This window comes from Artemia franciscana, chromosome 19 (genome assembly GCF_032884065.1).
Source record: "Artemia franciscana chromosome 19, ASM3288406v1, whole genome shotgun sequence".
NCBI lineage: Eukaryota > Metazoa > Arthropoda > Branchiopoda > Anostraca > Artemiidae > Artemia > Artemia franciscana.
This window is the reverse complement of record NC_088881.1, coordinates 35,119,438-35,134,903: the sequence shown is the minus strand read 5'-3', so window position 1 is coordinate 35,134,903 and position 15,466 is coordinate 35,119,438. Positions and strand designations below refer to the sequence as shown.

Here is a 15,466-nt window from a genome sequence, read left to right as displayed (position 1 = left end):
CTTGTAAAGAGCAAACCGAGGCCCATAGTAACCAAAAGTTAAAAATGCTTTAAAACAGTTTAGCGAGGAAGAAAACTCAATTTGTAGCTGATTCAAAAACGGTAGATATTATTTCGATGAATCTTATTATTAAAATTTATTTTGAAAATGAATTTACAGGAATTTTGAAAATGAGCCTGAAGCCCAAGGGGTACCAGGTTTGACCCCCCTCCCCGCCTTCCCCCAGAATTTTGGTTGGACCAGGACCTCTAAATTGTACCAAAAATGGTAAACTAAATATTCTTATGACATAACAAATCTCAAAATTACACATTAGGAAATGCGATAAAAGGGAAAAATAAATAATTACAAAAATAAGAACATAAACATATTGGGATAAACTGATTTTTACAGAATGGTGTATTGACAACTCTTCGTTTGGAACTTGTTTATTAGGTGGTTTCACTATTTCTGATGGCAGGCAAATTTATAGCATCTCCATAAACTAATGAATGCTGCCCAATTTTCGTTTTCATGTTTAATGATATAAATTTTATGTATATTTTGCCGCGTTGCTAAAACTGAGAAAAGAATATGGCTGAACATCATCAATTCCTGAAGGGAGAAAATTTATTACATAATTTGTTAAAGAGTAAACTAGACAAAGAAGGACTCTTTAATCTCTAAATAGCCCAAATTAAAGAGTGAAAAATGTTTTTTTTGTTTTCCTGCTACCTGGAATAGTTGGAGTTTAATGAAGTAGGGAGGATATCCAAAGAAAGAATTGTTTTTGACCTGTACCTATCTTAGATTTACTCATACCTGATAACAATGATTTTCCTAATTTTTTCTCTCAAGATTAAGAAGTCCTTAGGGAAGTATCCTATTTTCGCTAGTGATTTTGCTAGTGAATTTGAAAACGCTTTCCGTCTGGAAAAACTGAAAAGTCAAGAATCTATCAAACAGTTTGTAGTAACGAACTGTAAGTAAGGAGTGAAGCGGCCCAATCGTTAACGGAACTCTAAAAACCGGAATTTCGATATCAACATATATATATATATATATATATATATATATATATATATATATATATATATATATTGATATCAGGCACGTACTCAGGAATTTTTTTCGGGGGAGGGGGCAAACCTTCGAAACAGCAGATATAAAATAGCACTTTTTTTTTACTTAGTAGCTAAATAAATGCAAAAAGCCCGTACATCAGAAAATACAGATTAACTTTAATCTGTACTATTGTAGTGGATGGGAGGAAGAAGACTGAAGCCTCAAAAGTACGTTTTAGGCTCAGGTTAAGTTCATAGCGATTTAGAACCAATGATCAATCTATTATATCCCACTGAAATGGAAATTTAGGGTTAACAGTGCAATATGGATGCTGTGGGGGGTAGTTCTTCTATTGCGAAAACGTCGATTTTAATGAAAAATGATAGTTTCCAAAACTGATCCACTAAAAGCTGTACTTTATCCTGAAAAGGGTGGGATAAACACCCTAATATCAAGGATAATTCTATTTTGCTGTGGAAAGCAAACTCTCTTTACGAAAAAAAAACTATACAATCGCTAATCACTTCAAAGAGGGCAAAAAGTTAGACAGGAAATAAGTTAATAATTGGGCAATGACTTGCCTGGATAATTGCATGCTGTAAAAAAAAAAAAAGGCTTCACACATGTATCTAGATTCTTAATAAATGTCCTAGTTTTGCCAGAAATCCCAAGAAACCATGGGGAAATTAAACATTTCACATATATTCGGGGGAGGGGGGTGCGGGCCCAAAGCCCCCCCCCCCTGCGTACGTGCCAGATTGATATATATATATATATATATATATACTAGCTGTTGGGGTGGCGCTTCGCGCCACCCCAACACCTAGTTGGTGGGGGCGCTTCGCGCCCCCCCCAAGCCCCCCCGCGCGCGTAAGTCGTTACGCGCCATAATAGTTACGCGCCATTGTAGTTGTGTCCCTATGTCCCACCTGTGAATATAGATATATATATATATATATGGTTTTAACTACGTAAAACTTGCGAATATACAACATTCTTTGCTGTCCCATTGTCTTTGCATATAAATAGATTGTCAGGTTTACCGACTCTTGAACATGCAACATATAATGGTCCATGGGAAAACAATCTGTATTCAGATCTATACCTCATGATTCTAATGATTGCCCTTGAGCTTTGTTGATGGTGATTGCTAATCGACCATTCCCTGTCCCGGTGTCCCGGTCGTCATTTACATCCCCCTGTTTCCCCCGGTGTCCCCGTTGTAGTTGTGTCCCTGTGTCCCGGTCGTCATTTATATTCCCTGTGTCCCGGGTCCCGGTCATCATTTGTATCCCGGTGTCCCGGTCTGTATATACATTCGTTTTTTAGTTTTGTTTTTCTCCTTTATTTTTTTCCTTTTTTTTTTCTTTTTTAGCTTATTTAGATTTTTAGATTTTTTAGTTTTTTTTATTAGTTTTTAGTTTTTATTTCTTTTTAGTTTTTTTGTCCCGGTCGTCATTTATATCCCCCTGTTTCCCCCGGTGTCCCCGTTGTAGTTGTGTCCCTGTGTCCCGGTCGTTATTTATATTCCCTGTGTCCCGGTCGTCATTTGTATCCCGGTGTACCGGTCTGTATATACATTCGTTTTTTAGTTTTGTTTTTCTCCTTTTTTTTTTCCTTTTTTTTTTCTTTTTTAGTTTATTTAGATTTTTAGATTTTTTAGTTTTTTTATTAGTTTTTAGTTTTTTTTTCTTTTTAGTTTTTTTGTAGTTTTTACCTTCTTTTTAGTTTTGTTAATTTTTTTTTTTACTTGTGTCCTGGTCGTCATTTATACTCCCTGTGTCCCGGTGCTTTGTTGATTGCTAATCGAACATTCCTTTTGTCCTGGTCGCTTTCTCTTTGAGTGTCGTCATTTATTTTTTTCTTTTTTAGTTCTTTTAGTTTTTACCTTTTTTAGTTTTTTTTTAGTTTTTAGTTTTTTTAGTTTTTTACCTTTTTTTAGTTTTTTTAGTTTTTTTAGTTTTTTAGCTTTTTTATTTTTTTTATTAGTTTTTAGTTTTTTTGTAGTTTTTGCCTTTTTTTTAGTTTTTTTAGTTTTTTAGCTTTTTTATTAGTTTTTAGTTTTTTTTTGTAGTTTTTGCCTTTTTTTAGTTTTTTTAGTTTTTTAGCTTTTTTATTTTTTTTATTAGTTTTTAGTTTTTTTTGTAGTTTTTGCCTTTTTTTAGTTTTTTCAGTTTTGACGTCACCTGATCCAGTTTTTTCAGGTGACGTCACCTGATCCACGATCCACAGATCCACAGACAACTTATTTTTATATATATAGATAGTTTTTTTTTTTTTACTTATGTCCTGGTCGTCATTTATACTCCCTGTGTCCCGGTGCTTTGTTGATTGCTAATCGAACATTCCTTTTGTCCTGGTCGCTTTCTCTTTGAGTGTCGTCATTTATTAGTTTTTTCCTTTTTTTTTAGTTTTTTATTGGTTTTTACCTTTATTTTAGCTTATTTTTCAGTTTTTTCCTTTTTTTTAGTTTTTTTTTATTTTTTATTTTTTTTAGTTTTTTACCTTTTTTTAGTTTTTTTAGTTTTTTTAGTTTTTTAGCTTTTTTACTTTTTTTATTAGTTTTTAGTTTTTTTTTGTAGTTTTTGCCTTTTTTTAGTTTTTTCAATTTTTTTTTTAGTTTTTTATTGGTTTTTACCTTTATAGTTTTTTTAGTTTTTTAGCTTTTTTATTTTTTTTATTAGTTTTTAGTTTTTTTTTGTAGTTTTTGCCTTTTTTTAGTTTTTTCAGTTTTGACGTCACCTAATCCAGTTTTTTCAGGTGACGTCACCTGACACATCCATCCATCCATCCACAGACAGACAACTTATTTTTATATATATAGATATATATATATATATATATATATATATATATATATATATATATATATATATATATATATATATATATATATATATATATATATATATATATATATATATATATATATATATATATATATATATAAATCAAAAGAATCGGCTTATTATGTTGATACCAAATATATAAAATTCATTAAGCTTACTGATGCCCATAAAAGGCTACGTGTTTGAGAAAATTTACTGAATTTCTGAAAAAGGGGAAAAATACTCCATAAAAGTCAAAGGATCTTAATGAAAACCACACCATCAGATTCAGTGAATTAGAAAACGCTAATTTTCCAGAATTCGTTTACAGAATTCATTTTATTTGTCTTACCTTTTCGTTGGCGACCTCGTTTTTCATGTGGAAATGCTTTGGGGAATTGTCCGAGGGTAATTTTCGGCGGGGTTGGAATTCTTTGAGGGATTTTTACGTGGAGGGGGATTTCCCACGGGAGGAATCTCCCCACCCAAGAAGTTCCAGTTTCCTTTAAGTTGCTTTCTCGCGACCTCTTCCAACAACCTGTCTGTTCTTTGACCTTAGATGAATGGCCCGAAAGGATGCTCTTAAAAAAAAAATCCTCACTTTCGCAATCCTGCAATATTCTGAAAACGTTAAATGCAGCTTTTAAGAGGTGACGATTTGACCTTCATTGCTCACGATTTCAAATCAGATATATTTAATAGTTAAAGTAAAAAAATCTACTGAGTTTTATTTTTGTTTCTCCTGGTTGAAAGCACGATAATGGAAGAGTGACTGTCCGTATAAGAGCAATATCCGCCAAACTTGCTAAAGTGATTCTAACGAAGAACGTGACTGGAGTCCTGTTTATTCTTAAAATAGTAACCTTTTTTTGTTCCGGTTCACTGTTCAGCCGTTTACGTGCGTTACGAAATAAAACTAATAGATAAAAAAAAAGTGTTTCTGAAAATTTATTTAAGGTCAGTCATGCATAAGAACCTGCTACAGTTCCGTGAGTCTTTTTGGTAAATAAAGGCTATTCATCTTTGTTTCAAAATTATTGAGTATTCCATCTGAAACCGCTATTCAGTGTCAAACTGCTGCCAAAGACACTACTTGAAGAAACCCCAGAGTTTCAAGGTTGTCTCAAGAAACTGATGAACCTATTTTCCCCGCAAATAACAACAACATTATTTTTAATTATAAAAACGTGTTTTTAATTATTCTTCTCTTATTTCAATGAATTGCCTTGTTTCATCTCCCTTTATTTATTAGCCTTGGTTGAACTTCGCTGAAGTAAGGATGCTGGGACTTTTTTTTAAACAATTTTCATTTTACTTTTATTGGTTGTATGTTGTCGTAAGTTTTTCTTCTTTTATATATTTATGTTTTGCTGATGTCGCCCCTTGGACATAGGGCCGAAATATTCGTTTAAATTAAATTTCCAGTGTCTTACGAAAAGAATTCCCTATTGTTATTCTTGTTTTTGATGTTTGCAACTTTCCCGATTTTTTGCTGAATGATATCATATCCTTAAAATCTTCTTTTTTCTGTGAGTGGTGTTTAAATGACTCATAGATCTTCCCCCTCTTTTATAATCTAAGGAGCCATCATGGGGGTTAGTACCCTATATTTATTATGAGTTTAATTCATTGTAAATTACATCCTGTCGTATCAAGAGCGGATCGCAAATTGAACAAGAAACAGCGAATCTGTCAAATCACTACGTTACTGGATGTCTAATTTTTAGAAAACAATTTTCGAGATAAAAGTAGTTCATCCCCTTTCTTATGTTCTTTTGATTTTTCCACGCCAAGATTTTAAGTTTTTATTATCATTAGTTTAAATGTTCATTCAGTGGACGACAAAAGAAACAGACATACTGTCAACGCCTTGAAATTGAAGTTGTCACCTATTGTCGGTCAAATAGGATGAAGTATCATCTCACAGTAGCATCCCTCCACTTGCTTTGCTTAGTAACTTGACTCTTATAAACATGTACCTTGATCTGTCAGGATGGGACGTGGACTTGTGACCCTCGATCTTCTTTGGTTTCTATGAACCCATAAAAACAAAGCATATTTTGCCATTTTTGTGAGGATAAGGTGTCGTTCGAACTACCCTGCTATTATTATTATTAATATGGACGTATTCACCAGCTGAACCTAAGCTCAGGCCATAATGACCCACTGCTTCAACAACCTTTTCCAAAGAGAGAGAGAGAGAGAGGACTAATCAACAGTCTAGGGATTAGGGCAATATTTCCCCGTCCTTGTCATATACCTGGCAATCTGTCGGACCTTAGCCTTCTCAACGGTATCTTCTAGCTTAACATATAACTTATGAAATGTCTTCACCCGCTATCTGACCCTGGCTGGACATTCTTCTATTGGATGCCTTCTCGTTTCTTTGGCTATCTGTCATTTTTGGCAAATTTGAGAATCAACTCTTTTAAACTAACCCGATGAAGAGAGGGGAGCGTATATACCTTTTTGAAGATATACAGGTTGCAAATATCAGCTTTTTTCTTTCTTTTTTTTTGAGGAATAGTTTTAATGTATTGAAAATCTGCAGCGTAAATATAATGTAATATTAATCATGTATATATTTTTTATATTATAGTATGTATATATGTAGTAATGTACGTTTTTTCAGGATATGTTTCAAGACCAGGCTTCTTTTGAAGAACTCATCATGGGCTTATCTTCACAGTTGGCAGAACGCGAGGACCACGTTCTCTGCAATGACGTCAGGAATAAACTATTTGGTCCCATGGAATTCAGTAGAAGAGACCTGGGTGCCATCAACATTATGCGAGGTCGCGATATGGGTCTTTCGGATTACAACAGTGCAAGAAAAAGTTTTAAGTTGAAACCGGTCAAAGAGTGGTCAGAAATAAATCCCCAACTGTTTAAAAAGGAGCCCAAGCTTTTCGAAAGATTAAAGGAATTATACAATGATGACATCAATAATGTCGATATTTATGTTGGTGGAATGCTTGAATCAAATTCAGGGCCTGGGCCCCTTTTCAGAACTGTGATTAAAGAGCAGATGACACGAATTAGAGATGCTGATCGATTTTGGTTCGAAAATCTTGACAACGGGTTAGTATTTACTTATCTTTCTTTTATTATTTATTTGTAATGTATGTATATTATTTTTTAAATGACACATTATGCAACTATTCAAATGTAATAATGAAATATTGTGAGGTATAAAACATATTATAATGCAATGAAGTAATCTTAATTTCTTAAACCAAATTGGCCTGCCCTAACATAAAGAAAGAAAACGATCAAAAATGGGGTTTTTGATCGTCAATTTTTGGTCTTTTATTGAATTTTTTTTTATTTATTAAATTTTTTCATTCGTTTTGTTGTACTTTCCGCGTTTTTTTTTGGTTTTGGTTTTTTCCTTGATCATATTATTTTGTTCGCGCTGAAGAAGAGAGGCGGTGTTTTCTCGAAATATTCACTTCCTGTGTTTTATTCAGTATTTTCATTTGTCCTTTAACAACCCCATTTTTGATCGTTTTCTTTCTTTAGGTGAAGTAATCTTGTGATTTAATGGTTACTCAGAAGAAAAAAAACTTTAAAGCTACTATTGGCAAATCATCACAATGCCAAGCTACCTGGGGCCAATACAGCATGCTTCTTTTTCACTCCACTTTGTTTTGAGCTCTATTTTTTTTTTTGTTTTTACTACTCCCTTTTGTAAGGTTACTATTTTCTGTAATATTTTCTTTTAACATATTTCCGCCCCATTTGAGGACGCGTTGATTTTTGTTTCGCCTCGGTTGTAAATAGTCAACCGAGTATATAAAATTATCCTTAGAAAATCCCTGTGAAAATATTTAGCATAGGCTATCTTCCCCAACCTTTGGAAATACCCACGACTCTTTTTAGTCATACTTGTTATAAATTTTTGTTGTTTCTTTATTATTCGATAATGCTTGATACACTGATACGAATGCATGAAGCTGTTCTTACGCATTGACTTTGGAAAAAATCTAGGATACTTTTCTCAATCCTCAATCTTTCAGTGCCACTCTTGACTATTATCGTTAGCGTGCGTTCTAGTATCCTACTATGCAGGGTTATCATCCGGTCAGAAAAATCACTAGCTTTTAGTGATTTTTGGGTTGATTTATTTGCTGATTTAGTGATTTTCTTGTATAGGCAATATAAAATATAGTGATAAATCACTAGGAGTGGAAACCCTGTTAGTAATGACGGGGTGTAAAAAAAACGAAGACACTGCACTTTGGCTATTCTAGTTATTACATTATCACTGCATCTACCACTTATGGTAGCAATGCCACCTAGGCTAGTGAACCTATCGACCTAGTCAACTTTCTTGTTTCCTGACATCACCTCCTTGTCTTCATATATTCCTGATTCAAACAACTTATTCTTCCCGACATCAATTCTCAAATCAATTCTCGCACCCTGAACCTAAAAAAGTCATTCATTTTTGTGGTATTTTTCAAAATTCAGGACTTAACCACTACTAGTGCTGCCAACTATTGTAGTTCCACTATGCTCTCTGGAATAAAAATTATTCCAAAGGAATATAACTATTGAGACGGTTCTGGTTCATTACCCAAAAATTAAAAGCGTCACTTTCTATATTCTAAATAAACACTTTTTCTCTTTCTAAAACATTTTTCTTTTCTGTAAAGAACATTTTTCTCTAAAATTTTTATTAGCATAGGAGTGCCAAATTTATTTTTTTTAATTTAAAATTAAAAAAAAAGTATTTAAATTTTTTTAAATTAATACTAAAGAAAATTAATTTAGTTTAAATTAAAAATTTTTAATTTAAATAAAAAGTTTTTAATTAAAATTTTTTTAAAATAACAATTTTTTTTAATTTTTACAGGAGTGCCAAATTAACAAGAATTTAGAGAGAAGGGGCAAGGATTTTTTATTCGTTCCTTTAAAGTGAATATACAATTTTTTAAATATAGGGAAGGGGCAATTTCTTAGCGTTTCAATGACAATACAGTTTTTTAAGTAGTCTCGGGGGTTAGTAATTGTCCCCTGCCACCAATATCCCCTCGTTCCAATTGGTGCCCCTGGTATCATCAGGGTATGGAATTTTGTTCATACCAAAATCAAGTCTAATGCTCGAACCTGAAAATAAAAATCTTCTAACCCTACCTCCAAATTTGTGTTACCATCTCTACCCCGCCGCATAACGATGCTACTATTGAAGATGTTAAATTGAAATATCTTTTTTTTTCACCGTTCTTAACTACTTGGCAGCTATACATTCACAGTAAACACATAACTTTTATCTTTCAGTAATTAATAACTGTTAAAGTTATAAAGAGGAAATAAAAAATTCGAATGATGACAGACAATTAGCCTAAACAAAATGCAGAAGTTGAGTAGCTCTTTAAGCAGCCAAAATGATTGAGTCACCTGCGGTCGCTGCTCCTTTATGCCCAGTGGGATAGAACCTTGACAGCACACAAAATATGCTGCGTCAATTTGACTGCTAATATTTAATTTCTCTATTTTAAAAAAGGTAGAAAATCTGTCATTTCCTCATTTTTTTTCGGATCTGCGTAAAATGTCACGAGCAACCGCAGACCAACAAATTAATGAATTTTTTGGCAATCAATTTATCGACATTGTTTCTACTTCATTTGTTTGGCTGATTGCTGTCAATTATGAACACTATTCCAGCCGCTAGTCAACCATACACGCAAGGTCGTGTTATGAAATTTTCTTGTATTATGGAGAAACAGAGATTGTACTTGTAAAAATTGTTGTGACTCACACACTTTGCATTCTTTGGCGGGAAATTTCCCACAAAAGAGCCACTCAGGTTTTAAAAGGCTCTTAGAACGGTTTTAGGCTAATTTTCTCCGGAAAATTCGCGCCCCAGAATTTCTTGGGAAGATGGGCGAAAATGCAAGGGACAGTGTTATTATCAAGAAGAGCGTGGATGATTTAGTGCTGACAGAACAAATGTAGACTAATTGTAAAGGTCCCTTCTAGTGACCGGACCCATGGAGAATATTCAGGTTTACCGGGGTTCCAAAATGAGCGACCGTGGAGGATTTCCTCCATTACTGTCAAAAGTAGGAAATTCTCCCCGTGGTCAAGTTTTCTTAGATGGTCTGGGATATTTGTGTCAGCCTTAGAAGTAGGAAGGGTGATTGGAGCGCTAACGGACTGTTTCACTGCCTTACTTTTCGACTGAGGGACCCAACCATGGGAAGCCTGGTAACAGCTAGGTCAGTCAAACCTCCCAAAACAGGTCAAGAATGAAAAAAATTGGCTAACAAAGAGGATATAACATGTCACGAGATGTAAAACAACGGATAAATACACCTCTATAGCTATATTTGGCACCATCTGGAAGGTATGGGGTGGGTTGTCCGAAAGGCTACCATGACATTTGGAAATAAAATGAAATAAGGAAGCTAATGGCACTACTTTTATTTTTGAACGTATTCCCTATAGATGTTGTGAACTACAGCAAATTTACCGGTTGGGGTTGAGTTGTATGGTGTTTAATCGAAAGGGGGTTGATTTATAAAGGGTTTAATTGAACGGAGATTGAGTTACTTCTTATTTAAAAATTCAGTTTCTTTACATGGAGTGAAACTCTAAGTCACAACCAAGAAAATTCAAGATAGAAAAAATTCCTTATTTCTAATAAGCTGCAAATTAGTTTCTGTAACCTTTGTATCACCCTGCTGTGACTACTCAACCCCATCCCCCAAAAATACGAAAAGAAGAATTAGAAGAAGTAAAAATAAACTCTATACGTCATTCTACATCTTATATTGTGCCTACACTTTGGAAAACAGGTAGAATGTTCAGGAATCTCTTCTTTTCTTCATTCTTTTGAATGTTCGTACTCTCACCTTTGGCAGCTCAATTTTACACGTGGGGGGATTTTCCAGGGGGAATTGTCTGTAGGGGAACTTCTCTGTGGGGGGTCTTTCTCCTTTGTGATTTTCCGAGGATATGGGGGGATATATTCCAGCGGGCAATTGTGGGACACCCTTAAAACCTTAGTTATTAATCTTTCCATAAACTGCAACTTCTATTCAGTCTAGGTTTTTCGCTCAGCATTAGTTATCCCGGGGGATTAGTTAGCCCGGTCTTAAGAAAGGTGGGCTAGTTTTTCTTCTTCTAGAATTAAAGAACAATGCGATACGTGTACGAAAACATGTGACAAAAAAAAACCAATGGCATTAAAACTCAAATTTTAACATGGAGGTAAAGAACAGTAATCCCTATTTTTATCTTACTTTGGTATATTTCATTAGGATTGAGTGTCAGAGAAACATATTGGAAGAACTTTAGGTAGGGTGCATATCATACAAGTACCAAATGTTTCTTTCTGTGCTAAAACATTCCAGTGTTCTAAATGCTACCTTAAAGCATTTTCAAAAAAACATAGAATAGTCTTCATTCTAAATTTCCTGGGCCCCAGACTGGTAAGATTTTTATTTCAGAAAAAATGGCCATCACTAGCCGAGATGGGCCATTTGCACCTTAAACGGGTTTGCACCATTTGCACCACGGGTTCAATCCCAGTTGTGACCAGTTATTTAGTTTGGGATGGGAGTCAGTGGCGTGACTTTTGTGAGCTCAGCCAGAGTCAACCCAGCTCTAAATGGGTACCTGGAAAAATTTGGGAAAGGTAAGCAGGAAGGGTGTGTGAAAGCACAGGATGGTTGGCCCCCAGCCCCATTAAACTTCCTGGCTGAAGGGCCATGAAACGGAGATCAGCACCACCGGTTTGGACCTTAAGGGTCTAGTGCCGTCTTGTTTACTTTTTTTATTTGCACCTTAAAACGGTGCCTAAAGTCTGTGTGTAATTCTATCAGCTTGGGAGTAGATGTTGAAAAGGTTTGTTTTAGTTGTTTGCTTCTCCTTCACCTCACTCAATTTCAAAGATGTACGGTTGCGCCAAACAGCTTTTTTTTGTTAAATTTGAATTTCCACATTTCCACGCCTTAATTTAAATTTGATTTGAACCACTTCTTCTTAAATGGTTTGAAATGTGACTGGAGGACTAGGGGAAGGTGCAAGCAGAGACAATAGAAATCATAGCGGCTAGCAGTTATATCTTTTGTACTAAGATAATTTAACTTGAAGTTTTTTATTTCGCCCGAATTTTTTCTATCAACATTTCGTGAAAGAATACAAAAACAATGATGTTAGCTAAAAATTGGCAGAAAGAATGCAAATCGCTTCCGTTGAGGGAGAGTGTGCAATGAGGTAAAAAAAGAGAGCAAAAACTTCGTAAGTATTCAAGCTGGCAACTGACCGTCATAGGGTTGAAATTAGACTGAACGCAATAAGTGGCAGGGACTGTTATGCTGTAAGGATATCGTAAATAATGCGACTAGCTGTCAGATACAAAAGCAGAAAACCATTTTTAATTCCATGTTAAAATTTTTAATTTCAATAAAATTCACAATACATTTTTCATTTATTGCGAAATACATATTAAACTTAAAGTAATTTTTATTTTAAGTAAGGAAGTACAAAAATAAAATCAAAATCCAGTTGAAACTATGGTACGGCGTTTGATACCCATTAGTAGATGGATGGAGGGCTTCAATCGTAAGTCCTACATTTTTAATAAAGAGGCCTGATTTAAGAGCCCTTTACATGCTTACTTACGCATTTCGATAAAATTTAAACTATCTAAGAACAAACCAGGGGTAGAAGACTTTGAGCTGTTAGTAGTAGTAGCAGTCTAAGGAACATTAATCTAGCCCTGCGATAAGCTTTAGACAGATCCCACCAACTAAATTGGTAAACAAGACGTGGAAATTTATTAGTTTTGTATGCATAATCTTCAAAGACTTTACAACTGCAAAAATTACAACAGCACAATCCCTGGCTGAAGTCCAAAGAATCGTTTAGAATAATAGTTCATAACCTGACTAAATTGGTCAGGATAGCCTGTAGCCCTCCGTAAGGTCTTAATACGACCCTGGATACAACCCTTAGGTAGAACCACCAGCGAAGTTGGTGGACAAGACATGGACGGAAATATACCAGTTGATAATGTCCATGAAATTGAGACAAATTGCAGCAAAATTTCATTCTGAGATTACAAATGATGGTTGTGGTGTTAGACTCAACCTAGTAAAGAACCAACTCTAACCCGTAGTAACCAAAAAAAATTGAAACGCACATTGAAAAAAAAACAAAACAAAAAACAACTGGCAAGTGAGGAAGAATCGCTATTTGAAGTGGATCCGGGAATGGTAACTATTATTTGGATTAATCTTAGTTTATAAAAGTTTATTGTCGAAACAAACTTGTGGGAATTAGCAAAAATAGCCTGAAACCACACAAAATGATGTCGTCTCGAAAGGAAAACTGCACCTGTGGAAATAGCATAGCTAAAAACCAGATATTAAAGCATAAAGCATGAAGCAAATATTAAAGCAATAAAGCATAAATTTCTAACAGGGAAAATCAAATTTGCGTAGGAAGCAGTTAGGTCTCATTTCTCTACTCCTTTTTTTTTCGTTACTGCTAGTGGGACGCTGAAATATTATAGAGGGACGTTTAGAAGCTCTTTTGAAATATCTGTATCTAGTGGTTTTTTAAGTAACAAAAAATAGTATTAAAATAAAATATAATTTTTGACAAAAAAGCTGCATTTTTATGTACAAAATGATGTGATACACGTATTTTTTGACAAAAGATGATATAACGCACTAATCGTTTGAAAAGTTGCTTTTCTGGGGTATTATAACACTTATGTTATAAACAGGGGTGTAGCTCCAACATTTTTATTGGGAGGGGGGACGAGGGGTCCATATCCGGATAGTCAAGGGGCATAGGCTATCTAATAATTTTCATCTAAATTATAGGGGCAACTGCCCCCCCCCCATGCCGTATAAAAATTCAAAGGACCCTAGAGTGTCATAGCAGTGTATGTCTCTCTCATCCAAAATCACTTCTAGCTGACCCATCCTCAGCTCCTCTAGTCACTACCTCTATTGCGTTCAAGGCTTGCCTCTGGCCTTGTCTCCATGCCTTTGTCAAGTGTGGATTAAGCATCGTAGTCTATAACCCCTTTGTGAGAATGATGGTATAATATATTTATTCATTTAACAACAACCTGACTTGGTGGTTGATGGTTGCCTGATTTACCCCGCGGTTCACCCGAGGTAAATCAATTAAAAATACATACGTATAACGTCATTAAAATTCATTAAAATAAGGAAAAAAATAAAAAGATAACTGAATATAAAACAATAACAATAATGTTAGGGGGCAGCAATTACATACCATGTCAAACTGTGGGGTCACACTCACTAGCCAACAAACAATTACAGCTTAAGATGATTAAGTTTATTCAGACAAATCAGTAGGAATACTTAATAATAAGGTTACATATACAGAAGTATTGTCGTGACCAGTAGTCACGTTTTGATTTTATAATTTTCAAATTTAATTTTTAGATTTTTTACGGCTGACGAAATTGAAGAAATCCGGAAAATCTCAATTCGTGACGTGATTTTAAACACGACGGCCATACCTCCCGAAGCGATCCAGGAAAGGATAATGTTCTTCCAGGAAGGAGACCCGTGCCCACAACCACAACAGCTCAATGCCTCAGCCTTAGAGCCGTGTAATTACTTCACAGGATATGATTATTTTGAGGTAAATTATAAAAATGAGTCTTTTTATTTTTTGGCTGGAGCACATCACAAAAGTACCAAGGATAATGAACACGAGATCTGATTGTTTGAAAGGTTTGAATGGAAATATACACAACCACAGAGGTTTCAATAAAAACAGGGGGGGCAATTGTACCCCATAATTTTTTTCCTTTCGTATTTTGAAAAACATCTTTTTTGGTATTTTTAATGAAATAATAACCCCCCCCCCCCCATATATTGAAAAAATACCATTTTGTGTCTTAATTTTCAAAAATATAGCTAAACTAATTTTAGATGATTTTTATAAAACTAAATTTTTGTATAGAAGACATATTCTTAACAGTTCCATAGCTAAAAGAAAAGAAAACCGATTTTCTGGAATTTTTATTTCGACTTATTCAAAATTATGAAGTTTTTAAGGCAGTACCTTATACTCGTCAGTGTTGCCAATTTGAACCGTGAAAATACACGAGCGAAACTAATTAGTTAGATTTGACAGGGCTTTTCTTACATAAACATTACATTAACAGTCTGTTCATTGGGATATCTTCAAAGTAAAATGCGAGTTTTTTCTTCTGTCTAGTCCCATGTTACTGATTTTTCACTACATTTTTTTTTAAAGTTTTTGCACTCGCTAAATCGCAAACCTACAATTAAGGTATGATCCAGTAAAAATAGCTTAATTTTTGCAATTAGTTGAGATATACATGGCTGCATATATAGTGTTCACTTAATCAATTCAACAATAAAGTTTTATTTTCACTGTTCTTGGTTCTTCGTACAAAAGAGGTCCTGTTTCCACTAGGGACCAGTTCTCAGGCTAATATCCTTCTAGATAGTTTGTGGGATTTGGGGGTTGGGGCTCCCGTCTTTTAGTCAATAATTGTTGACATGTCCATCATCTTTCGATTTTCTGTGAAACCTATACATTTGTGAGCCCGGTAAACAGCAATTAAT

The 15,466-nt window shown here is 34.5% G+C and overlaps 1 protein-coding gene across 2 annotated transcripts in view; it reads left to right on the top strand.

Annotated features, from left to right (window-relative positions):
• Nucleotides 1-15,466, top strand: part of LOC136039608 (dual oxidase-like) — a 180,335-nt gene that overhangs the window by 68,083 nt on the left and 96,786 nt on the right. For both annotated transcript variants that reach the window (XM_065723497.1, XM_065723498.1), the window contains exons 8-9: nt 6,505-6,953; nt 14,309-14,510. In XM_065723497.1, coding sequence (XP_065579569.1) covers nt 6,505-6,953; nt 14,309-14,510 — 651 coding nt within the window. The remainder of the gene's footprint in view (nt 1-6,504; nt 6,954-14,308; nt 14,511-15,466) is intronic.